This window comes from Camelus dromedarius, chromosome 14 (genome assembly GCF_036321535.1).
Source record: "Camelus dromedarius isolate mCamDro1 chromosome 14, mCamDro1.pat, whole genome shotgun sequence".
In the NCBI taxonomy this organism is placed as follows: Eukaryota; Metazoa; Chordata; class Mammalia; order Artiodactyla; family Camelidae; genus Camelus; species Camelus dromedarius.
In genome coordinates, this window is record NC_087449.1 from 47,245,590 (window position 1) to 47,272,706 (window position 27,117).

Here is a 27,117-nt window from a genome sequence, read left to right on the forward strand (position 1 = left end):
GGCCCTGTCTTGTAAATTTCTATCCTCAGACTGAAGCATAGTACACAATAAGTAATAGGGCACACGACTAATATTTGTTGAATGAATGATTGAGGAGAAATCATTTTTAAATGTTAATAGTAGGAATAATCAGACTCTGGTCTCTTTTTTGAACCTATAAGATCATAGAGCAAATCCTGGGTACCATCCACTTAGATTTCCCAAGCTGACATCATAGAGGAGGCTGTTTGTGGGTGTGCTGAACTGAGAAGTGGGGGGCAAACTGGCTCCAATGCTATTTTTCTTGCTGCAGGACTTCTCAGAGCCTTTAATGCAGTAATGCGCAAGTTCCCAACACTTCTTAGTTTAAGGTGCTAAGTGCTTTAGTAATTTTTCCATAGTTCTCCATGGATAAAAGAAATACCTAATCAGCTTCATTTATTATGTAGTAGGATCCGACTAGCTGGATAAGTATATATATCTGAACAATTTTGTAGCTCTTTGAAACAATAGTGATTGTAAGTTGAAAGAAAAGAACTCACTTTTTATTTCGTCCTTAAATAACCACAGATACTTACTAATGGAATGTGTGTACTTGTTGGGCTCTACACAGCTTTTCAAACCTTGGAATCAGATTGGACACTCCTACCCTCATATCTTATTCATTACTGATTGTCACCAGGCACGTACTTTATATGACACCAACCACCAAACACTCAGGTCTGCAAAGATATGATGTCATTTAATGGAATGTAGCTTCACATTGAAACTTAGCTACCTTGAGCTAATACTTTGTGTGTCCAGCAAATATGGACGATCACAGCTTCCCCTGAAAATGTAAAATCTCCCTCGACGCTCTTAAAATACCCCTGCAGGCACCCCCTCTAGGTTACCGTGGCACACAGTTTGGGAACTATGGTGCTACTTTGCGTGCAGCGTTTCCCCAGATCATTGGCGCGTGTTCTCAGGCAAACCTGTTAACAGAACACTGGATAGTATTCCGTGGTCTGGGTTTGGGGAACTGTGGAGAGAGAGAGGAAGCAAGAATACCTAGAACTCCCTGCTGCAGAGCCAGAAGCTGCAGTTCCACGGGAAGTACTCCTGGGTGTTGACAAAGTGTGCCTAGAGGATTTGCATTTGGAGCTTACAGTGCTGCTCCCCTATTTTTAGACCTCAGCAGGTGGGCCTGCCATGACTCTAGAAAGGGTACGTGGATATTTGGGGGCCTGGCATTGCTCCCACCCACCCATATGTAGGACAGGTCTCCTGGCCTCCAAAAAATACACGGACACGTGCAGCTGAAAGCAGAGCTGTGTAATTCCAACCATGTTTTCTGGATAGACTGGGACATTTGCAAGAAGATCCTTTGGACTTAAGCTGGGGTTTTTCAGCAGCTATCTGGCTAATGCCAGGTCACTCTCAGAAATGGGGGTTTGTTACAAGGATCCCCAGATCCTGGGGGCAGCAGAAGAACCATCTCTGCATATTTTTGGTTATTGTGGGTCTCAGGGCTTCCGAGACCAAGGGTGTCAGTGTCAGTGCTCTTATAACCAATGTAGCAGCAACATGATTTCCGAGAGCTGCCCACTCTGGGCATTTCATTTCCCAGAGAGTGTTTCATGGAACCCCAGCCCATAGGATGCTCTGGGGGGAAAAAGCATTTATGGTATATAGACTTAAAAGGCCAGAAAGGCCAAGTTTCCCAGGTTTCCCGGTATTAGCAGCTCTTGATGAAATGCAAATGGGAATTACTAGAGAGGACATGCGTCTGTAGGGGTGTGTATGTGTGTCTGTGTATTGTGTGTGATTATGACTAATGTCCATCAATTACCTGAAAATTACTAGATGATACCTGTAATGACAGTTCTGTTTTTAGCTTAATGGTTTATGTATCTAACTAGTAGCTCCTGTCTGGAGTGAGACTGCTGGCAAATCAAAACACTATTTGCCAAGCCTGTCAGTGTGACAAATGCTGCTTACATTTACTCTTTTATTCCCAAGGTCAGTTGACATGTCTTTTTTTTTTATATGTATATATCTCTGTTTGATGTGCTAAGAGCCTTAAATAAGAGCCACTCAATAAAGGCCCAATTTGTTGTATTACTGTTTATGCCTGGGTAGTTCTATATTTGTTGGGGTCTTTAAGATTGCCAGGAAGACATGCACGGGTCACCCTCAGAAATGGGAATTTTTTATGAGGAGCTCCAGGTCTTGGGGCAGCACAGGAACCATGTCTTCAGCTTTTTGGTGTCCCTCTGGGTTGGTTTCAGGGCTTCTGAGACTGGGATCCCCAGCAGCCTCCTGGCCCAATGGAGCAATCAGCTCAAGTTCTGTGACCTGCCTACTCTGAGCATATCATTTCCTAGAGAAGGTTCCACAGAACCCCAGTCTATATAAGAATAAAAGGGTTTATGATCAACTATGTTGGGGAATTGTTACATAATCCATTCCTGCCTGGGAAGTTTACTATTAGCTTTTTAAAAACCTCCACAAGTACCTTATTTTTTGTTTTGTTTGTGAAAAATCTTTGCTTAACTTTGTTGAACCCAGCATTTCCCATTTCTGTTTAACCACTGAACACCCTAGGATATCCTTTGGAGTATAAGCTAGTATTTGTACTTTCCAGAAGAATCTGATTGTCTTCATTTGTCACCCCTGTGTTGGGGGCTCCAAGACCACTCTTACAATGATGGGCTAGGGGGACTCACAGGATTCAGCATATTTGCTCTCCTGGTTACAGTGAAAGGGTACGGAGCAAAACAGCAAAGGAAAACCATGCATGGGGTGAAGTCTGGGGACAGAAACCAGGCACAGGCTTCCAAAAGTCCTCTCCCAGTGGAGTCACGTGAAACATGCTTACTCCCCCCAGCAATGAACTGTGACAGCACGTGTGAAATGTCGCCCCCTGGGGAAGCTCATTGGAGACTCAGTGCCCAGAGGTTTAACTGGGGACAGAGTGTATAGGCACCCTCTGCCTGGCAGGTACCAAAGTTCCAGACTCCCAGAGGGAGCCAGGTGGTCAGTATAAACCACAATGTTTGTACCAATAGTTTAGGACACTCTTATCAGTCCTGGGAATTGTGGGGATCCTCCTGAAATCCATGTTCCAGGTGCCAGCCAAGGGCCAGCCCTGTAAACTGGCATTTCAAAGGGCAACGGTCAAGCCTTTTCTGTCCATTTTCTAGTAGCTGAATATTAATTCATTCTATATGTATTTGTCTAATCAGCTCAGGTTGCTATAACAAAAATTCCATAGTCTGGGTTTCTTATATAAACAACACAGATTTATTTCCCATCGTTCTGGGGGTTGAAAGGCTAAGATTTCAGGTGCCAGGACGGTGAGGATCTGGTAAGAACCATGTTCCAGGTTGCAGACTGCCACCTTCTCCTTGTATCCTCGCATGGTGGAGAGCAGAGAGGAAGCAAGCTTTCCCGAGACTCTTGTAAGGGCAGTAATCCCATTGAAGAGTGCTCCACCCTCGCAGCCTCACTGATTCCTGATTACTTTCCAGAGGCCCCACTTCCTAATACCATCACATTCCCTGGGGGTGTTGGGTTTCAACGTACCAATTTTGGGGGATATATTCAGTCCATTAACAATAGTCCATCTTATATATGCTAGTGATACAAAGAAGAAATTAAAGGTAGTCCTTACCTTTGAGGGACTTACCATCGAGAAGGAAAGACAACTACATCACAGGTAATTCAATAAGAAAATCAATTCATTATGATTTGAATGAATATTGCAAAAGAGAAGTACTCTCTTCTCAGAGGATGTTTCCTCTGAGGATCCTTCTCAGGGATCCCCAGATTCTTTCCCAGAGGAAGTAACATTCAAACTGAGACCCCAGAAGCTAGTGGAAGATGGGTGGGTGAGGTGGTGATGGCTTCAGTGGCTAAGCAGAAGAGCAGTGCATGCAGCCCCCCCCCCCCCGGGGGGGCAGCATATGCAAAGGCCCTGGGGTAGGAAGAAACATGGAACATTCAAGAGAAAGGTAGAGGCCAGTATGGGTGCAGGGGAGAGAGCAAGGAGAAGAGAGATGTGAGTGAGCGGAGGCAGAGAGAAAGGCAGGCCCATTACTGCAAGGGCAAAGCTTTGAGCCACATGACCCAAGGGACAATCTGTCTCTGTCTCTCCCAGTCATCATGCCCCTGGAGCTGACTAGATCTCTGGTTTCACTTGAGGCCTGGAGCACCAGCTGCAACAGGCAAAATGAATCTCTAATGATAGAAATCAGATGAGCAACTGCCCTGGTGCGTTAGGCGACAGACTGAGAAAGGACCACGGGGGGAGCTTTTTGGGGTGATGGTAACGTTCTCTGTCTTCTCTGGGGTAGTAGTTATACACAGATGTGATGTGTTTGTCAAAATTCCCCGAATTTAGTCACTTATTAACAGTAATAGTTAGCTCATGAAAAGTTTATTTCTTGCCATATTGCATGTTCAAAAATGGCTTGCAGGGCTGTCTGCTTAGAGGGATCACCCAGAGACCCCGGTTGACAGAGACTCAGTATCACTGCAGCAAGGAAAAGGGAAGAGGAATTCAGCAAAAGGAATATAGTCTTCTTGAGACTCCTTCCCTGAAACAGCACACTTGGCTGCTACTCACACATCCTTGGCAAAGCCAATGCCATGGCCAGGCTGTCCTCAGCAAGGGTCGGGAGGGGCTATGCCACCATGAGTCTGGAAGGAAAGCTGAAGATACGTGAGGGGTACCAGTGACTTACACAGGGACCCTCGAGAATGCAAAATAGACTAGTCTGGGAGGTCAGGAACGTATCTTTCTGAAAATAGTGTTGAAATATTTGCAGTGAGATTTGAATAATAAGAAGGGGTTAACCAGACAAGCAGGTGGAGGGGATGTGAGACAGTGTGCTAAAAAGGAAACAGCATGTGCAAAGATCCTGAAGATGGAGGAGGGGAGGGTTGGCACATTGAGGGAACTGAAGCCAGCTGTGTACGAAGGTGGTGGGCGGGGAGAGAGGCGGGAAAGAGTATTTTATCACTGACACTGTTTGGAGTGCGGACTCCTGTGATAATAAGAAGTGGAAATTCCAAGTCTGTTTTATTATGGTCTTCAAGTTCTGCACAGGAAATGCACCCATTACCGCCCGCACTTCTGACCACTGCCCCGCCCTTGACCAAAGAAGCCTGAGGGGGTTGGTGCCAGGCAGGGTGCAGGGGAGAGAATCTGACAGGAGCCGATCATGCAGGTTTGATGGGCATCCTTAGGGTTTTGACCTTAATTCTAAGGATAGTCGGAAGCCATTGATGGATTCTGAACTGGGACAGTGAAGTTTGGCGTCATGGGCATCACCAGTTTCCAAGACTCTTGGTTACTCTGGGCAGGGAGGCAAAAGCAAAGAGAAGGCTCTTGAGGAAGTGGCAGAGACAAGAAGCCTTGATAAAGTGAAAGAAGAGTATTAGCTTACATCTGTGGCCGTGCCACCTGTTGGCACAAGCTGCTCTCTGCACGTGTCAGAGTCAACAGGGAGATAACCAACAGTAATAGGCGTCTCTGGCCTTTCTTGCCTTCCTTTTACCCCATTTCTCTAATAGGTCTGGATTGCGCTATTGAAGGATGCCTCACTCCTTTCAATATAGCATTTAGACTTGTCAGGTAAAAGATGGGAAAGTCTGAAAATTTTATTTGCTTATTCCGACATGCAACATGATAACTCCTTCTGACTTGTGGGCTCATCGGCTTGTCTAAAATCGATTCTGTGATAAGGAGTGGGTGAGGGAAGAGCCGTCAGTGGGGCAGAGGAATGATGAGTCAAGCATCCAGATGGGGAGAAGCGAGCTATCCCGCCCCCTCCTCCATGCTAAATTTTAACTGCCAAGCCTGGGAAATAGCAGAGCAGTGGTAAATATCTGATTAGAGAAAATGCCTAGTAAGCTGCAATTCCATATATTGCAAGTGATAAAACTGTAATTGTTTGTTGACAGTGTACATTAGCTGTTCACAGCTTGTGCCAATATAGTACCAGGAAACTTGGGTCTGGGAAGCTTTAATGGAACCTCAAAGATATCGTGGGATTAGCTAGGGGAATCAAATCAACAAGTTCTATTCAATGGGCAGAATGCCATTCCCAGAGGTGAATTCTGGGAGAAGCTTTGGTGAGATGTGAGTTTCCTCCGCGAAGCTGTGTGTTGTTGAAGGAAAGCCTCTTCTTGGACTGGGAATCTGGGAAGGGCACCTGGGACGTAATTCTGGTGCACGTGGGTGAGAGGCAAGTTGAAGCTACTGTGAACTGGGCCCACTTGGAGGTAGAGACAAATGAGGGCCAGCTGGGATGGAGCCTGAAGATCAGATCCAAATAGAGGTCTGGCCCCTTTGGGGATAACTTAGTATTTTGATACCGGGATCCATTGGGGCTGCCAGTCTGGCATCTGCACACATGACTGTCTGGGTCTGGGGAAGGATGTCTGGTGCACGGGCAAGTCAGTGGGAAGCCAGGGCACAAAGAGTGGTGATCTGGAGGCCAGGGTTATGGTCCTGGTGGTGAGGCATTTCCAGCAAAGATCCAGCCAGGGATGCAGGTGTGTGTGTTTCTGAGGGAGTAATGTAGGGATTGGAATGAACAGGAGGCAGCTGAAGGGAGGGGCCCACCAAGGACCAAGGCTCAATCTAAGTAGTGAGTTTAGGTCAGATCTAATGGAAGACCAAGGTGTTGTCCAGTAAAAATATAATGTAAGCCACATATATGATATGTAAAAACTTTTAATTTTGAAACAATTAAGAGATTCACGGGAATTTGCAAAGATAGTACAGAGATGTTCCATGTACCCGATACCCAATGGGTACATCTCACGTAACTACAGTACAGTGTCAAAGCCGGGAAACACGTTGGCACAATGTGTCTGCATAATTCATTTTTATCACGTGTGGATTCATGTCACCGCCAGCACAATCAAGATGCAGAGCTGTTCCATCACCGCTAAGATCTCCCTCGTGCTACCCTTTTATAGTCACCCCGCTCCCCTTCCCCTCCCCATCCCTAACCCCGGGCAACCACTAATCTGTTTCCCGTCTCTTGAATGTTGTCATTCCCAGAATGTTATATAAATGGAAGCATCTGGTATGTCATCTCTTGAGATAAGCTTTTTTTCCCTCTCTGCCTAATGCCCTAGAGATCCCTCCCAGTTGTTACACATATCAGAAGACCATTCGTTTTTATTGCTCAGTAGTATTCCGTGGCATGGATGTACTGCAGTCGGTTTAATTATTCCCCTGATACAGGACATTTTGGTTGTTTCCAGTTAGGGGCTATTACAAAAACAAACAAACAAGCAAACAAAGCTGCCCCAAACAATCATGTGCAGGTTTTTGTGTGGACATTGGTTTTCATTTCTCTGGGATAAACGCCTAGGAGTGTGATTGCCGAGTTATGCGATTAGTGTATGTGTGATATTTTTGGAACTGCCTGTTTTCCAGGGTGTCTGTACCATTTTACATTCTACCAGCAAATTATGAGAGACCCAGCCGCTCTGCATTGTCACTAGCCTTTGGTATTGTCACTATTTTTTATTTTTACCTGTTCTAATGATACAAAGCAATCTCTCATCATGGTCTTAATTTGCATTTCCCTAATGGTGAATGGTGTTCATGTGCTTATTTGCCACCTGGATATCCCCTTCAGTGCAATGTCTCTTCGTGTCTTTTGCCGATTTTCCAATTGGACTGTTAGATCCTTGCCTTAATCTCAGTCAGTCTGTCGCCATCAAGTGTGATGTTAGCTGTAGAATTTTTGTAGATGCTCTTTATCAAGTCAGGGAGTTTCCTTCTGTTAGTTTTATGAAAGCTTTTTTTTTTTTTTTTAATCAGGAATGGTTGTTGAATTCTGTCCAGTGCTTTTTCTGCATCAGTTGATACAATCATATGGTTTTTCTACTTTTGGCCTGTTAATATGGTGGCTATTGACTGATTTTCAAATATTGAACCAGTCTTGCATGCTTGGAATAAACCCCACTTAGTTATGGTGTATAATTATTTTTATGTGTTGCTGAATTCTCTTTGCTAGTATTTTGTTAAGGCATTTTGTGTTTACATTCTGTGGGATATTGGTCTTTAGTTTTCTTTATTTGTACTGTCTTTGGTTTGGGTGTGGGTAATACTCGCATCATAAAATATGTTTGTTACTTCTTCCTCTATTTTCTGGAAGAGGTTGTATAGAATTGCTGTAAATTCTTTATACATTTTGTAAGAATTCTCTATTGCAACCTTCTGGGCCTGGTTATTTCTTTTTGGGGAGTTTTTAAATTACTAATTCAATTTCCTTAATAGCTATAGGGCTGTTCAAATGATCTATTTCATATTGGGAAAGTTACGGTAGTTTGTGCTTTTCAAGGAACAGGTCCATTTCATCTAATTTACACACACAAATGTATGTGTGTAATCTGTGGTATTTCTTTATTATCATTTTGATAACTACAGGGTCTGTTTTCCTTAACCCTTGCCAGCTCTGGATATTTGCCAATCTGATAGGTGAAAAATGAGCCTTGTGTATTGAGTTTTCATATTTTTCATATTTTTGTTATTAGGTAGAGCGTCTTTCTGTCTTTGTATCCTTTGCTCTTTTCGTCCTTCCTTGTTTATCTTTTTTCATATTGATTTATAAGTGTTCTTTATAGATTATGAATATTAAACCTCTTCAGCTCATATATATTTACATAATCTTCCCAGTTTGCACTTTTCTCTATATCTTTTTGATACTTTCTTTTCCTCCACATCCATGCTCTAAATTTTCATGTAATTGAATCGTTCAATATTTTCCTTTAAGACTTTCTGGGGTTTTATGCTGTATTCATCAATACTTCATCAATTTCAAGAGACAGAACCCCAATCAAACTAGACTGAATGAAAAGAAATAAGAAAAGAAGAAAGGAAAAAGAAGAGAGAAAAGAAGGGAGAAGGAAGGAAGGAAGGAGGGAAGGAAGGTTGTCTCATGTAACTGGCTCTGCAGAGGCAGATCTTTCTGCATGGCTGGATTAAGAATCTTCATGATATTTCATCAGGACTCCATCTCTCTTCTCTTTTCACCGTTCAGCTTTGTCTTGATCTACAAGAGATATCATTTTCTCTAAAGCAGATAGTCTCTGTGAAATGGTAAAAAAAAGAGTGCTGGCAGTCCCGAGCTTACGTTCTAATGATTTAGAATCTAACAATAAAAGACTCTCGAAGTCTGTATATTACATCCCATGGAAGGACTCAGAATGACTCTGCTTGGGTTATGTATCCTCCTCCCTCATCTCCATGCCTTGAACCAGTCCATAAAGATGAGATACGTGTCATGATTGCTCATGTGCCCAGTGCTCTGGCTAGTGAGCAGGTGGGGTACCTGTCAGAACCCCTTGCAATGACCATTCTCTGAAAGAATGCTGGGCAGGTAGAAGCCAAAGGAGTTGTCTGAACATGTCATGCTTAGAAACACCTTCCCCAGCATAAGATGATTAGAAAATAGTTTGTCTTCTTCTAACATGTATGGTTTCGTTATTTTACCTATAAATGTTTGGCCCATGTGAGAAAATGAGGGAGATGGAGACAGAAAGACAGGGGAGGAGGGGCCAGGAAAATGGGCTGGTGGGGGGCCCCTTTGCTGGGTGTTTTTATACCTGAAGAGAAGATGACTTTGAACCTTACTTGGTCACTCGTTTTACAGTTTGATTACTTTGCCTTCTCTTTTCCTTGAATTTATTCTAAGTTAACAGGAGTCCTATATGATTAGGATGGTGGGAATGGCCAGGGCTTCACTGAGCACAGGGCTTTTTATGGTGGGGTTAGCAAATATCTGACTTAATTTGTTTGAACCCAATACTTGTGCCCTCCAGGGGACATCTGGGCACTCAGATATTATATAGCCATGGGAGGTATGGAGATGAATCCAGGAGCTACACAGATACCCAGGCTACTTTAAAATGGAGGTAAAGAAGGGGAGGGTATAGCTCAGGTGGTAGAGTGCATGCTTAGCATGCATGAGGTCCTGGATTCAGTCCCCAGTGCCTCCTCTAAAAAAAAAAAAAATAATAATAAGATAAACCTAATTAGCTCACCCCCCGAAGAAATAATTTAAAAAAAGAAAAAAAATTTTTTAAATGGAGGTAAAGGTACACCTTGAATTCCCTCCCAGAGCTCTGCTGGGGTGGGGATAGGCAAATGAGCCTCAGGTAGAGGAGAAAGGAGAAAGGTGGACAGGAGACTGGCCACCCCCCCCCACCTTTGTGCACCATAACATCACCTATGGGGGCCACCATGTGTGGATGCCCAGCAATGGACAACTTCTTTCCTAAAATATGTTCCCAAGTATTCAATGAAAGCTTCATTATTGTATCTTTTTCACATTAGAAGAATCTTTTAAAAATTACTCTCTTGTGCAAAAAACATTATTTCAGGTTCAACAATTCCTTTCTTTACACCTCTGTTTCTTTTTTTTTTCCACTTAACTTGCAGGAAAAAAATTTAAGCGTTTTAATTTTAAAAGCACGTACAATACAATCCCATTTGTATGAAATTATTTCATTGAATATGATCCGAACTACTGATCCTTCCATCTCTTTGTATGTCAACTGTCAAGAATGATTATTTCTAGATTGTACTGGGTTTTTATTTTTTGCTTTCATCTTTTAAAAATAATAAGCACTTATGTCTGTAAGAGCAGCAGACCTGTTCCTTTTAAAGAATAAAGTCTATGATAAGACACATCCACATTCTTCTGCTTGAGTTGGATCTATTTCCCTCTGTATGTGAATAAATATTGTCTAATGGCGATTAGTTGTTGAAAATTTGTGGCGGGGTCTACCCAGAGCCTCAGAGGACCTCAGCCAGAAAAGGAAGGGTCAGGAAAAGAAACTGGAGCAGGAGAAGAGACATAAATGAGGCAGGCCTCCAGGTCAGGGGTAACCCGTGGCTTGGGGGCAGTAGCCCCCATGTTTCTGTGACGGCAGGCTTGCTGGTTTCCACCCCCTCTGCGGAGATCAGTCATTGAACACCTTGCATGTGCCTGGCATTCAGCTTCTTTCACTGTCCTCCCAAGATCAGCATCGGGCATCCAGTAGGCGCTCAATAAATGCTTAAGGATGTGCAGTTCCGAAGGGGGTCATCCTCCCTCAATCTCACCTCCTTGTCTTTCAGGCTCACAGGTTTTCAGCTGCCAGCCACCATCGTCAGCGCAGCCACCACCCTCTCTCTGCGCCTCATCAGTGACTACGCGGTCAGTGCCCAGGGCTTTCACGCCAGCTACGAAGGTAAGTGTCTCGGCCCCGAGTCGGGAGTCTGATGTGTGAGGTCGTAGTAGCTGCAGGCCGGGCTGCGCTGTTCTCCGCTGCAGGGAAGGACATCTTCAGATTCAGCTTGTACCTGTCCCCGCAAAGCTGGTTACTAACCAGTAACTCAGTTACTTAAATTGCCCCTGCCGCGTTTCCAGGAAACTGAGAGTTGGAATTGGAGCTGAGCTGCGGTCCTTTATCCCGGGGGCCTGGTAACATCTCTATCTTTCCTCTTTAACTGGGTATTGCTGTGTTTTTATTTCTTTAATTCTGTTTCCTGTTGGGCTTAATTGTATTATCAGGTACCTCAGCTTGGTTTCAGGAAATAAGAGAGATATAAACCCTAAGTAAAAGGAATGAAAGAAGTAGCTGGCAAAAAATTTTTTTGCTCCATATAGTGACTGCAAAGAGTCAGTTTTAGATCATTCAGAGAAGAACAATCCATTTTTCCTTAATAGCATAGATTAGGGTTTCTTGGTTTGAGTTATGCAAATAATTTCCACTTCTCTCAGCCTGTTTAAATATGGTGTTAGCATTCAAATTAACACTAATATCTTCAGATTATACACTATTATTATTATTAACTTTATTATGTTAGTTCAGAAGGTGGTACTTCTAGATCTCTGTCATTTCCCTGGGAAATTTACATCTCATTAATAGGTAATTGTGCTGCTCTTGGCTAAGACTCATACTGCTATTTTATGTTGAGATCATTAATAGGCATATTTTAAGACTATTAGTGATAATTAATAACAGTAATGACATAACACCCTGGTAAAGCATGCCAGTTATTCGAAAGCTTTCTTCCTCTTGCCTCTAAGAACTGAAGAATAAGACTCTTTCTTGAATGAAGCTATAGCAATACAGAAATAGATACCACCTTTGTCTTGGCTAGGAATATACCACGCAAAGAGGGCAAAGTCTACCTCCTGTTGGTGGGGGTGTGGGGAACACAGTTTGATGCTTTAACCTGAGTATTTGAGGGCTCCCGAGAAGGTCTCAGTTAGTTTTAACTGAAGATACTGAGAAGGCTCCAGAGAAAGCTTCACATGCCTTCACTGAGGGCTTCTGGCTCAACTCCAGATTGCTTTAACTGAGGGCTCCTGAAAATACCTGCCTGTCTTTCAAAGTGAAGTCTCCTGACAGAGCCCAGCTTATTTTGGCAAAATAATAATCTCCCCAAATCAGGTGTGTGATCTTGGTCATCCAGGTTATGTCTCCACCCTGAACCCTTGGCCCAGAACCCAGACAAGTTTTCTCAGAGCCTGAGCTACAACCTCCTGACTAAGGGAGTCCTCTCTGGAAGCTTCTTAAGAGTCTCTCTGGCCATGAGCTCCTCCCACAGTCTCTTGGCCTTGGGGAGGCTGGCTGTGTTTGGGGCTGGTGCGGATAATGAGTCATTGACACTAGAGCTGGCAGCTGCAGAGATCCTGGGAGGGGCTGACACCCAGGGGGACCCGGCTGGGAGTCGTGGCGTCCTCATTTAGTAATCCTTGTGGATATTTGTCTGAGGCCAGAACTTTCATGAGGCTTTAGGAGAAAAGTGTTCTATTGATCCCTGACCACACTTCCCTCTCTGAGAAACGATGCCAAGTGTTTCTCCACCATGCAGAGCAGAGCTGAAGGTACATTCACAGAGCCTTTTAAAATCAGAGGCTTTAGCCTGGAATTCATGGAGAGGTCTACAGCAGAGTGTCAAATGTCTTCAAATCCCTTGAAATTAGATGCAGAATCCACAGTGTATAAGGATATGTGTATTTTTCTCTTGGAAGGGCCTAGAACAGGATCAAAAACTATAGTCCCCTTGGCTAAATCCAGCTCCTGGCTTGTTTTTGTAAATAAAGTTTATCAGAACACAGCCAAGCCCATTTGCCAACAATGCCTATAACTGTACGCACTGCAGCTTCAGCCAAGTTATTGCCACGGAGACCACATGGCCCGCAAAACTGAAAATATTTATTATCTGGCCCTTTACCAAAAAAGGGGGTTGATTCCTGGTCTAGAGCTGTGCTACCCGATACAGTAGCCTTTAACCACATGCCTCTATTTGTATTAAAATTAATAAAAATTTCACGCCATTTAGAATTCAGTTTCTCAGTTGCACCAGCCTCCATGTGTGGCCTGTGGCTACCATGTGGGGCAGCACAGAGAACATTTTTATCATTTCAGAAAATCCTCCTAGACAGGGCTGGGCTAGGGCTTCCGTCAGATCCATGAAGGGTCCTGGATTCAAAGGTTACGGAATGCTAGGACAAAGTGGAGCCCGGTGGGTTCCTCTTCCCAGCTGCTTGGCCCAGCGGAGGCAGCCTAGCAGTGACAATGCTTGGTATCCTGGCGCAGGACCAACAGGGCAGAAGGAAGGACCTGCCCTCCCTCAGCCACATGATGGTGGCAAGTCTCCAAATCATTGGCCCTGAGAAGACAAAGGCTCCAGGCAAGGCCCAGGCAAGTCCTCGACAGGTCCAAGCAGGCTGCTGTAGCTGAGCGCGCCTCCACGTGGCCACCTGGGCAGGGCTTCTGCCAGCTCCACAGTCTGGGCGGCTGCTGGCTTCCTGCGTCCTGGCGGAGGGGCCCACAGATGTTAGCAGAAGCTAACAAGGGAGTCAGGTATGGAGAAGCCAAGGCTGAGGCTGTGACCAAAGTCCACTGATCCGGCTCTGAGCTGGACCATGGGGCAGTTTGTGCATCCAGAAAAGTGTGAGTTGCACTGACTTCTGGGACACTCAGAGTGGGGAGGCCAAGAGGGAAGGTGGGAGGGACCAGAAGGGGCAGCCTCTGCTGGGATTAACCCCGTAAAATATTGCGGCCACAGTGGGGGCCTGGGCCCTCTTTATCACTGGACTTAAGACACAGGATAATCCCATATTTAGGGACTTCCTGATAAATACTCGTTTCTTGGGCCTGTAACTGACTAACTGGGTAAACGTGGGCAGATCTTTTAAACTCTCTGGGTCTCACTGGGGATAGGGGAGATCCACTAGTCAAAACCTGGTGAAGATTTGGCTCTCAGGGAAATAAGTCAGCTGCTCCCTCCACTGTAGATAGAGCCCACCTGAGTCACTCTCGCTGGACGGCCAACAGATGGACAGACAGGCTCCAAGAGGGCCCCCAGCCCCATTAGCCTGGGCTGCCCCGAGTCAGGGTGGCCTCCTCACCGTCACGACTATGGATGTCGTCGGACCTATTTCCAGATGGCATCGAGGCCCTGCTCTTGGTAGCTCCCCTTGGCTGACATCCCTACAAGGCAGCTATCAAAGCCAGTGTGATCCTCCTCCGCCCTCCTAGGGAGAGTGAGAAGTGCAGATAAGGAGCTGAACTGCTGCTGGGGATTTGGGAGCAAGGTGAAGTCAGGTGAAGAGTGTCAGCGCATCGCTGCTGCTGCTGCTTCAAGGAAAAGATCAAAAAAGGCCAACCATCAAAGCCCAAGATGATAGGAGATACTAGGTGTGTAATCCCCCGGGGCAAAAGTGTGGGCTGCAGCCGAGGACAGGAGGGAGGGGGATCAGCTTGTATTAAGTGCTGACTGTATGCCAGCCACTTTACGTACATCATCTCATTTAATCCCCACAGCAGCCCCGTGGACGGACGCTGCTATCTCCACCTGACAGGTGCTCGAGCTGTGACTCAGGGATTTTGTGCTCAGCTTAAGGCTACTTAATGGCCAGGAATTTTCACTTGGCTTTTCTGTTTCGAAAGACTATACCGTTCTCCTGCACTGCACTCCCTGCCAGACTCCTGGAGTAAAGCAGAGACGGGTGACTCATGGGCAGGTGAACTGGAGCTAAGTCAGTGGTAGGGAGGACCCTCATGAAGCCTGCCTTGGTGTCACTGCCCCTCCAGGCTGGTGTGGGTCATCCAGGGAGGCAACAAGAGATGTGTCCAGAACTTCTCAGCTAAGGTTGCCAGAAAAAATAAAGGATGCCCAGTTAATTTGAATTTTAATCATTCAAGTTTGTAAAATTTCAGAAGAAAAGTTAGTATAAGTCTATCCCAGATATTTCACGGGATAGACTTATACTAAAAAGTTATCCACTGTTCATCTGAAATTCAAATTGAATGGCATATCCTGTATTTTTCCTTGCATCCCCATTTCTGGTGCTGATTCCCCAGGAACCCTGACCCCACTTACCTCCTCCTGACACACAGATTCGCCCCTGTCCTGTTTTGCCTGGCTTGGACTGCCCACCCACTCCAGGGGGTCCTAGCCTCGCCTCTGCTATTCCAGGGAGTGTCCATTTGACAACTCTCTGCACCCTGTAACACGTGCACCGAGATGCAGATCCGTGTGCACTTGGGGTTATGCTATCTGCGTATTTCCATAGTCTGGTTAACAAGGCTGACATTTTTCTGTGTTAATAAAAGCAGCCCTGCTTTGTTCTTCCTAATGAATATCAGAGAGGAAGCCATTGTGGTTTGCCTGTACCACAATTATTTAACCAGTCATCTTCTGTGGACACTTAAGTGAAGAACATCTTTATACATACAACTTAAACCCTCATCTAATTATCTTAGAGTGAATTCTTGAAAGTGCAATTGCTGGGTCAAAGAGTGGGTCAGTTTTACGTTTTAATACATAATTCCATGGTGTCCTTAGAAAGATTCTGCTGAGGCACACCTCCGCCCACCAGGCTGGAGCGGGCCCATCCCCTCTCTTTACCTATGTTGTGCATTTCAAGTCAGTTTCATTGATTAAAATGGGTGCAACGAAATCTCATTTGTGGTTATAATTTGCATCTCTCTGATGATAGGGAAGGTTGAGTACCTGTCATCACTGTCTGGCCTTTTGTAGATCATTTTGTAAATTGCCTGTCCCTGTCTCTGCCTACTTTTCTTTTGGGGTATTAGTACTTCTCCCTATCTTTTTTGCGACTGGTTTTGCATATTAAGAATACTAATACATTGAGTTTCCTTTTGATGTGCAGCAGTTTTAATTTTTATGTCACTAACTTTTAAATTTTTAATTTTTCTTTTATAATAAACTGTCGGTATTATAATTAGAAAGACCTTTTCCATGCCAAGACCAGCTAAATATTCATTTAGATGTTCATCTTAGTCTTTTAGCTTTTTATTTTTACATTTCACTTTTAAATCCTTCTAGAATTCAGCTGTGTCAGTCTTGGCTTCAGTGACTCTCTTTCTGTCTCCGACTCTCCAGTGCTCGCTGTGTGTCCTTCTGTGTCTGTCTTCTAGTGTGTGGAAGCCTCTGACTTGCCCGATTTCCACCCCTCTCCCCCACAGCCTGTCTCTCCCCGATGTTTCTAGTCTTGCTGCCATTTAGACATCGTTTCTCCCACCTCCAGCATCGAGGCTTCACACCTTCTCCACGCACAGCTCTCAGAGATCGTATGGGACGGTTTCTGCCTCTTCCAGGCTGATCAGCAGGTAGACAAGAGTCATAAGCAGATCAGAAATGTCAGTTAGACGGCAGTCTCTGCAGGCTTTAATGCCTAACCCTGATTGCACCTTTTGCATTTTAACAGCATTAATCTTGAGCAGCCACTCTGACACTTCATTTCGTGAAGGAGATCCCATGTCTGAGGGCTGGGTCTCGGTCAGTTAGAGCTATATAATCAGCTAGAATCTAAAAACAAGTACTTAGTGGTGAGGGTGTAGCTCAGTGGTAGAGTGCACACTTAGCATGCATGAGGTCCTGGGTTCAATCCCCAGTGCCTCCATTAAAAGAAGTAAACCTAATTACTTGCCCCCCCCCCCAAATAACTAACTAAATTTTTTTTTAATTTAAAAATAAAATAAAAACAGGTATTTTTGTTTAGCTAAATCTAAGTGCCATCTTGGGTTCTCATTCTCAAATATATAAGAGCCTTCCTTAAAAATCAGACCTGTTCTATTTCACTTATTATCTCCACATAGATTCTAGAAGGATGAGGAACATGTATTTTTGCAAACTCCCTGGCAGCCATAAGGGGAGGGGCAGCATAGTACAATGATTAAGACCTCAGGTTCTGGGTTGTAGCATATCTGGAATCAAATATCATCTCTGCCACTCGTTTACTGTGTGACCTTGGGCAAGTTGCTTCATTTCTCTGAACATCTGTAAGATCAGGGTAAGAATAATACTCCACAGAATTGTGAAGACTAAGGAAGAGAACACACAAGTCACATGAGGTACTCAGCACGGGGACTGGCGAGTTGTCTGTGCTCCATAAATGTCAGCGAATTAATGAAGTCACCTTCATCCTGACCTCCCTGTCCTGGGATTATTTCTGGAGATGGAAGAAAAGAGATGTCAATTCCATAGGTCAGAATCCCAGCCCTACCCCAGACCCTCGGCTCCTGAGTTTGCATAAAATCCTCAACCCAGTTGTTCATGGTGTGTCTGGGCTTATAAACAGACCGTGACTTCTGTGAGGGAGGAGCAGAGGAGTCTCCGTATCCATGAGCCCCAGCACTGCCCGTTGGGGTTGCTGGCCCTGTCACCTGGTAGACTGGAGCTTATGAGGCCAATCCCAGGAACTTAGTCTTTTCATGGTCTCTTTTCTTTGTACCAGAGATGGTGGCTTTACAGCTAATGGCACTAGTGACACATTCAGCAGACCCTAGACTTTGGGGTCATGGACTTGAAAGCTGTGACTGTCTCCAGACACACACATACGTGCTTGCACACACACACACACACACACTCACAGAAACACAATACTTTTCTGTATTTTTTAAAATATAATTCAGATGTCCTGAAGTCTACCCATGAACCACTGGTCCACCTGAAAAACTGAGCCCAGTGAGGCTGACATCACACATAAAGTTAATGGTAGAAGTTCTTTCATTTACTGAGCTGATACGTCTTGAGAGCCTACTGTGTGCAGTCCTTGATGTTTCAGCCAAGCCTCATCTTCACAGTCACAATTTGCCCCCTCCGCTCCTATCCATCCACACTCCCAAAGGGAACAGAACAGGGGGGAGGAAGAGGAAGAGCTCGATTTAGTGTCACTTCTTGGTGAGCTTTTGCTCCCAGTTGCAAGGTCAGTAACGTCACCTCTTTCTAAAGACCACAGCCTAGTAAAACGGGGTCAGACACACACATCTTGGAGGGACCGGCAGATGGAGATGGAGCTCCGTGTGTCGTTCTGCCAGGAGACAGAGGCAGGTTCCGGACAGAGTGTGCTTTCCTGGCTTTTGGAGCAGGGAGCAGGGCTGAGGTGATCATGTCACTTTGCACACAGGGAAATTGAGGTCCAGAAATGGACCCTTCCTGGTTTCATTCCCTCCTGTAATTAGACCTGCTGATTCCCCTGTCCTGGCCTCTCAGACAATTTCCTCGTTCTGAAAGAGCTCCCCCATCCTGGGGCATTCCACAGACAGCTCAGAATTGGGCTAATGGACGCTCTTTGACCGTATACACATAGACACTGAATATGCAGTTTTCACCACTCAGCCCAGCCAGGCCAGAACAGTGCGTCTGGCAGGGGGCCCCCTTCGGAGGGGAGGCGATGAATGGCCATTCCCTCTGCCCAGGAGGGGACCGTGCGTGCCTCCTTCCTGAGCGAACCCGCTCCATTGCTGAGGGCTCTGCCTTGCGAGTGGGAGAGCATTCCTTTTAATCAGTACAGTGGAGGAGCAAATTAAGACACACAGATGTGACATTTGAGACAAATTGGGCAGCGCCTCTCAATAAGTGGGGAATCAGGATGAATTTCATTTCACGTTCTCAGTAATCCCACAAACAGTTCATCATATGTAGTGATATTTACCCCTTTGGGGAAGAATTAACATAGCTTGAAGATGATATATCATGCCAGATTCCAGTGCCCTGACCTTCCTCAGGTCAGGGGGTCAGAAGATACAGTGATGAGGGGAATAGGGCCTCCACAGGTGGCTGGATTACCTGCAGGTGAGGTGTGCATCCACTTTACTTCTCCGTCCCGTTTGTTCATTCATTCGACGAATGTGTACTGCACATCTGCTCTGTACCAGGTCCCAAGGTAGACTTTGAGCAATATGAATGAATCACCTTCGAGAAGCTCTGAGACCTAAAATTGTTGGAGAGGAGTGAGTAAGAGCAGAGGAACAGGGCTCAGGAAGAGGTAGGCGTAAACCCTGACTAGCCATGACACCTTGGGCACCTCCCAACCTCCTTGAGCTGATTTTTTGCAAAAAAAAAAAACTGTAAGGCCCACCCCAATGGCTTGTAATGAGGACTCAAAGACTGAATGCCTGGAAAGTGCCTGGTTCAGAGTCTCTATTCATGAAACACCAAGTCCTTGGCCTCGTGGAGGAAATTGCTCTCATGCCTGGTTGGGTGTCTGGAGATCAAGTGCCATGTCCCCACTGTGTGACCTTGGGCAAGGCACTGAGCTTCTCAGCTGCCTCCTATGGGACATGGGGTAATCTCTGCCTTTCGAGGTGGGTGTGAGCATTAGTGGTAAGGCACAGAAAGCACCTAGCACCACTTTGGGCGCATAGTAGGCACTCGGTCAAAGGAAACTCTTAGAATAGGGGCTGGTGTATTTTGGAGGAATGAAAAGAAAAATTCTTTCCTATGACAAAACCTTTGTCAAGCCTTGTGGATCTCCAAGAGTGAGGAGTGTCACCTATTTTTTGTTTCTTCTCTTGTGTCATCAGGGCTTGGCACACAGTAGGGACACTGCAGTACTAACCAGTGCTTGCCTCTCCTAACCTGGATCTCTGCCAGCCCATAGAGGGCTTTTGTGCAAATTAGCACAAGTGGCCACCCTGAGGGGACACAGCCCTGTGAGTGTGCAACTTAGTGGATGGAGTGCAGGCTTGGTTTTTAGTTCTCATCACCCCATTGCCAGGTACCCTTTTGCAGTGCTCAGCCTGAATAGCTGCCCATGGCAGCCTTGCTGCAGGGCCTTCCTCCTAGGAGTCCACAGTCACCCATGATACGAAGAATCATTAGAGGCTGAGTGCAAGGATCTTGGAGAGCTTTTACTTAAAACCATCTAATTACTTCCCGAATGGAGCACAAACTCCTTACCTGGCCATGAAAGCCCTGGGCATCCACCCCACCTCCACCCCTTTCCTCCTTCAGCCACATTGGCCTGGTCTTCAGATGCACTGCACTCTGTCTCGCCACTCATCCCTCAGACATGCTGGGTCCCTTCTCCTGAACCTTCCCTCTCCTACGTGGCCACTCTTCGCTGCCTCTTTGTCTCCTTCCAGTCTCTGCTTAAACGAAATCTGGGGGGTGCCCAACACTCCTGTTACTCTCCTTCTTAGCTCCCCACGTGTCTCCTTCCATCACATGGGTCCCTTGTGTATTGCCTTCTCCCCCCCAGTGTGTGCTCCCAGATAGCCAGAACACGCAGGGGAGAACCAAGACTGAGCTGGGGGAAGAATCGACTCCTGGCTCAGCCACTTGGCAGCCAGTGTAGGACTTCGAGCAGGTCACTTAACCACCTGTGACTTCCGCTGTCCCAGGGACAATAGTAGTAATAATAATCCCTACTCCATGGATTATCGCTGGGAACAAACGAGACAACACGTGTCAAGGGTTCCTAACAGTGCCTGGTGTGGATCAGACATTCAGAAAGCAGACGTGCGTGCTGTTATGACCCGTGTTCACAGCTGTGCCTAGCCCGGGGTCTGACACTTGGTAGATGCTCAGTAAATAATGATTAAGTAAGTGAATGGGATATTTCACCCAAGGTAAAAGATCCAGACAAGGAAAGAGATTTACTCAAGGTACCTGGGACTATATTCCATTGCATCCAAGATGCCCTCAGTTATAAGATGCAGCTTTGTTGGATGTACCATTAAGAAAGAATAACGTGCTGCCAATTGAAGGATGACATGCCATCAATTTTCAGACGTCCCAATTTCAAACATATGAAAGTGTAGAGAAATGTGTTCCCTAGAACTGTGAAACATGGTAACTGCTTAATTGCTTTTGATCGCCCCCAGCCTTGCTCTTTGCTCTGAACTCTTCTCTGACCCAGGACTCTCCGACTGTCAGGGCTTCTTCTTTTCAGCATTCAAGCGGTGGCTCTCGCTGGACATGCCATCACCTCTTAATGTATTCTCTGGGCCCCAAGTCTCATTACTTCTCAATTTTCTGCATTGAACTCTATTGAACACCTATTAGCACAGGTCTTCAGCTGATAAATGATCTCGCAGGAGGCAGCGGGATGCCCTGATCTTGATCCTGCCTCCTGTATCTGTCAGGGGAGACAAGTCAGGGGAGCCCATAGCATCTAAACATGGTTCCCTCAGGACCACTGCCAGCCCCTCCTCCAATGACCCCAAGGCACTAAGAACATCACTGGGTGGGGACCTGGATGTAATTCTCCCATTTGGGTGGGAGGTGGGAGGGTCAGCCTTCAACCACTGCCCTGATCTGACTATAGCTGGACACACACATCTGTCTCCTTCCTGGGGACCTGGGTCAGGTGATCCCATCAGAGCTTCCTCAACTGACCTTCACCCTGGAGGGTCAGGGGATACGTGTCCTTCTGCTGCCTCCTCCTTGGGGGCACTTACCTCCCATCCCAGGAGCTGAGCAGCAGTGGGAAGAGAATGCGTCCAGGTAGTTGGTATCAGATGGGATATTCCCATCCACCTCTTCCTATTAATTGATGACTTGGGGTTGGGGGGTGATTAGCCACTGTTTTGGAGTATTCTTTCCAGCTCTTCCCTTCATTAGTGTGGATAATTGACGGTTGAACCCCCTGACATTCCATTTGAACAGCAGGAGAGGAAAGCACTCAGGGCGTTGGTAGGAGATTCTGATTTGGAGACCTGGTGATGGGCAGGTTACACCACGCTGAATGACAGGCGTTGTTTGCCAGCTCTGTATCCGCATACATGCCCTGGGTCCCTGAGCCCAGGGCCTCTGAGATGAAGAAAACAGGGGGCCCAGATCTTGTCGAGCGGCCTTGACGTGACATGTTCAGCAGTGCAGTGGGAGCTTTGTAGGACATTGACACATCACCAGCTGGTGAACGAGGCCTCAGGAATCCCCATTGTACCGAGAAGGAAGTCGAGGCCCAGAAAGGTTAGTTACCTTGCCTGAGGTTATACAGCACCTGAGGGTTATGAGCAGTTTGAAAACTGGTTTGGTTCCCACCTCTCGCCACTCAGTGCTGCCTCCCCAGATGCATTCCATACAGTTTCCCAAGTTCCACATCTTCCGACCCCACAGAAAGAAGGGGCCCTGGAGAGGCAGGGGGTGCAGGACGTGATGCTGGAGCGCCTCCCAGGACCTGCCGGCCCCAGCCTAGTCTTGCTGAGGCCATTGATGCTGCCTGAGACCCTGTCTTGCGGACAATGGCTTTGCTTCCCTGCTTTTCAACCTCCCTTCCAGCTCTTCACGTCCAGCCCTCCCTTAAGACCTTTATCCAGCACGTTTTAGGAGTCACGTCGATTGGACTTGATAGTGCATTAAATTACAGGAGTTAGTCTTGTGAAGTGGAGGGGGGCCGGGGAACGGGCAAGCCAAGCACGTTGCAGTCTCGGGGCCTCCGCACATTCTGTTCCCTTTGCCTGTACTTCTGGACCCTGGTGGCCCCGTGGCCCTCTTCCTGGGGACCTCTTCCTGTTCAGGTGTCTGCTGAAACAGCCCTTGTCAAAGAGGCCTTCCTGACCACAGGAGTTAACACAGCCACCCCAACCCATCACTTCCCATCACCCCCTGAGGTATGATACAATTATTTGTTTACTTGCCTACTGTCTGTTTCCCCTTCCAAAGTTGAATTTTCTGGAGTCGGGGTCTTTTGTTTCTTTTGCATTGTTATTGTTCTCTGCTGAATCCTTAGCTTCTTAACAGGTTATGACCTATGTTAGGTGCTTAAGAAATAGTTGGTGAATGAATGAAGGAATGAGTGAAAGAAGTCAAAGGCCAGAAGAAAAAAAGAGTGTCTGTGTTTGAGACCTGCAAGGAATCCTGAGGTGGGGAACCATGTGTAAAGCATGAGAAATGGGGGTGGCAGGAGCTGAGCTGGACGGGGTCAGGGGTCAGCTCGTGCAGGGCCTGGGAGGCCCCGGAAGGAGCCTGGGGCTTTATTCACAGAGGGAACCCATTACCAAAGGGTCTGAGGCAGGGAGGTGACTCAGTGAGATTTCTGCTTTAGAGATGGTGAGGAGGGCAGGGGGTACCGGAGGCAAAGGAGCCGGTCACAGGCAGGGACCATTATCCAGCCCAGACCTTCATCAGTACCGGGGAGAGTGCCAGGACAAGGGGAGAGCTATCCTCGGGCTCACCCCACCCTGCCCACATTCCCTGTGGGTGGGGATCTAAGCTGCTGGAAGAGAAGGAATGTCCCACATGTGGAGCAGCTTGGCTCTCCTGATGGCTTAAGTGAAACTATTTATGATATTCTTGTCTGGTCTACAGACATTCATGATGTAACTGTAACCCACTGAACAAGCTCACCTTAGGAGTCCTGATGACAGGGAAGGGTACTGCTCAGTGGTAGAGTGCATGTCTAGCATGCATGAGGTCCTGAGGTCAAACCCCAGTACCTCCATTAAAAATAAATAAATAAACCTAATTACGACGCCCCCTCCCCCAAAAAACCAAACAAGCAAAAAAAAAAAAAAAGTCATAGTGAATAGTTGAATGTTCGAGGGCTGTGGTCTCCAGTTATAAGCAATGTTGATGAAGCCGTAGAGAGCACACTTGGAAATTTTGCAGAGGATTCAGAGCAGGGAGGGAGAGCAAATGCATTGGACAGCGATCATTGTAAGGATGGCAATGAAAGCTAACATCACTTCAGCTCTTATCAGGTGCCAGGTACTCTTATAAGTGCCTTACATTTTAACATTTAATCCACACAACAGTCCTATGAGGTAGGCACTATTATTATCCCCATTTTGCTGATAAGGCACAGAGAGGTTAAGTAACTTGCTTGAGGTCACACAGCTCGTTAAGAGGTAGAGTGTGAGTTTGAACCGAGGTTTTTTGACTTCAGCCTGCAAAAAAGAATAAAATAGTTTCACAAAGCTGGGATGATTGGGTCAAAATAAAGTATTCCACTACAATTGACAATAATGCCAAGGTTTTTACTTTGAAAGATCTAACAACAGGAAATGATGCACTAATCTGACTATATTCAAATGTAAATAGAAACCATCTAAAAGTGGAAAGAAACACAGCTGATGTTGAATAATATTATGCCAAATATGGCCGGAAAGGGTTAATCTCGATATTATATAACCAGCCCCGAAGTGGTAAGAAAGCTATCTGGAGTTCACGCCAGAGGAAATAGAGTCAGCAAGTAAACACACAGGAAAGCTATTCAGTCTTGCTAGTAATCAAAGTAATTTCAATTAAAACAATGAAACAACACTTTATCCCTAGTAAATTAGCTCGAAGAGCCTTGTGAGGACATGATACAGTGCTGGGTCGTTGCAGAGAAATGGGAATGCTCGCACATTGCTGGTGGCGATGGAAATTAGTCCTTTGGGAATCCAATTTGACAACGTGTATCAAGAGTCATAAAGTACTCATGTCATTTGACCCAGTAATTCCCCTCCTGGGATTATATCCTACAGAAATAATTCAACAGAAGAAAGTTTTATGCATGAAAGTGTTGATTTCAGCATTATTTATAATGATGAAAAATTGGACACTGTAAAAACGTCCAACAATAGGGGAATGGCTAGGAAATTATGGTATATCTACCTAATGGATTTATGCAGCCAATTACAATTATAATAGCATTATTTAGTGATACAGAAAGATGTCTATGATCTTTTTCAGTGAAAAAAGCAGAATACAGAATTATTTCCCCATATTTATTACCACCGTGGAAACTAGGTCTTATATGGACAGGGACAGGATGGAAATAAAAAAGGAAATAATTGATATGGGAGGACAGTGGGATTGTGGGTGATTTTTTTATTTTAAGTTCCACTTTATGAGTTCTCTAGTGCTGACTGTGTGATAAAGAGCAAATAGAAAATTCAGAATCAAAGAGTAAACCAAAATCAACAGCAATGAAGTCCTGGCGTCTGTGAAAACTACATAAAAATTTCATTTGGCTGTGAATGAGGTGAGCTGATTATCATATGGCTGGATGGATAGACGTATAGACTCCCCACATAATAAAGCAATGATCAGGACAAGGTGCTTTCAAGGGTCATGGACTGTATCTCCCGTAAGACTCAGCACAGAACAGGTGTTTGGGAGAAACGAACGAGGGACGTAGTGATGATCCCACAAAGAACAATTAAAAGGAAGACCTGGAAGTGACTTGATAATTTGTCATGGAAAAGACAAATAAATGTTTTTTTCTGGATTATTCCAAAGAGAACAATGTCCAATGAATAGATGTGCCCAGTGCCCAGCAGGAGCTTGGGAAAACTTGGCTGAGCAGAAGAATGCAGGGTCTTGGGAGAGTGAGAGAGTTCATGGGTTGTATCCTGAGGTCCAGAGAGAAACAAGAGAAGGCCTGTGTTCCTGAGAAGATGCCCCTCTGAGCAGTGAATTTCAGCCAAGAATCAAGAAGAAATTTTCCATGGCCTTCATTGTCACGAGTTGGAGTAGGCTGCCTTGTGAGGTAGTGAGTTCTCCATCTCTAGAGGTGATCAAGCAAGGGTTTGATTTATCAAGATCTGCTAGAGATGCTGTTAACATACCTCTCAAACTAGTGTATGTTTAACATTCCATCAATGGTATGATGCACTCCTATTTTGTGCACCACTGAGAAAGAAAAAAACACATGCAAGCACACACACACACAGAGATGGAGAGAAAGAGAGAGGGAGGTGAGTCAAATGCAAATGGACATTTGTTAAAAAAAAAAAACCAAAAAAAACAGGAACCTTCAGAAACAGGTCATGCTAGTGGCTGGCCACACTAGGTTGAACTCCTGGACCCCAGGTACATGCACCCAGGTTCTTTTCCTGCTGAGATTTCTTTGGTGCGAGAAGCTTGGCTGAACTGGATAGGGTGTTTCCCTAGACGTCTTCTAAAATTCATGACAAATCTCAGAGTTGCTAATTCAATGGCTCTGAGATCCTGTAACTCAAGACTTTAAATCAGCAACTCCCCATCCTTTAATTCGATTGACTTTGATTCCCAAGCATTTTCTAATCTCTAGTATTGCCCTGGGCCCTGCCAATCAAGTCCCTTTAACACTGAGACTGCAGTGATACAGGCACATGGCCAGTCCCCCCATCCTACAACCCTCTCCTGACCCGCATTCTAGCACCGGTGGAACTGCCGCAGCCCTGTGTGATCCAGGAAGCTGCGGAGGGCTTGAGAAGGCAGGGCAGCCTCACCTGGGGCATCAGCCTTCCTCAGGCACGGGTAAGCCTAGAGCCAGTGTCCGCAGTGCCTGCTCCTGCCTTTCACCTAGCTAGTCTCCTACCCCTTTCTGGAGGCAGGGGGAAGCAGGAAGCAGCCGGGACAGTAGAATAAGCTTGTAGTTTTGGAACAAAATAGTTCTTGTGTTCATCTGTCATGCACTGTGTGTTACCTGGGGAATGCTTTATAATAGCTCAGAGCCTCAGTTTCCTCATCTGTAAAATAGACTTAATATATATGAGCAGAGTTAACTGCCGTGCTCATCCATCACCAAGCCCAAGGGGTAGAGTTTGCTTCCTCCTCTGGTTCCCTTCTTGCTCTGGGACCATGTGAAACTCTTCTAAGGCCTCCCTGTCCATCTAAAATGGAAGGTGAGATATGGGAAGATTCCCCACCTGCCTTGGGAAATACGTCTGGGGGGCTGTGGTTTCGGCAGCTTCACCTTTCCTGAGCCAGGGAGAGTGTCCACTTTTCTGTGCTGCACTCAGCAGTCTTGGAGAACAGCAAAGACGCTGCTTCGAGGCAGCACGTGGACTTCTTGGCTTCTGCCTGTGGCTTCTTGGAACACAGAGCATATATATCCTGGTCCCTCACTGTCCAATCAAGCATTGAGGAGAAACTGTCACAAACAGTGTAAAAGTCATTGA

At 45.8% G+C, this 27,117-nt stretch overlaps 1 protein-coding gene across 1 annotated transcript in view; it reads left to right on the forward strand.

Annotated features, from left to right (window-relative positions):
• The window catches only part of CSMD2 (CUB and Sushi multiple domains 2), a 575,319-nt gene that overhangs the window by 90,802 nt on the left and 457,400 nt on the right, over nt 1-27,117 (forward strand). Inside the window, exon 3 of the mRNA XM_064493786.1 lies at nt 11,111-11,223. Coding sequence (XP_064349856.1) covers nt 11,111-11,223 — 113 coding nt within the window. The remainder of the gene's footprint in view (nt 1-11,110; nt 11,224-27,117) is intronic.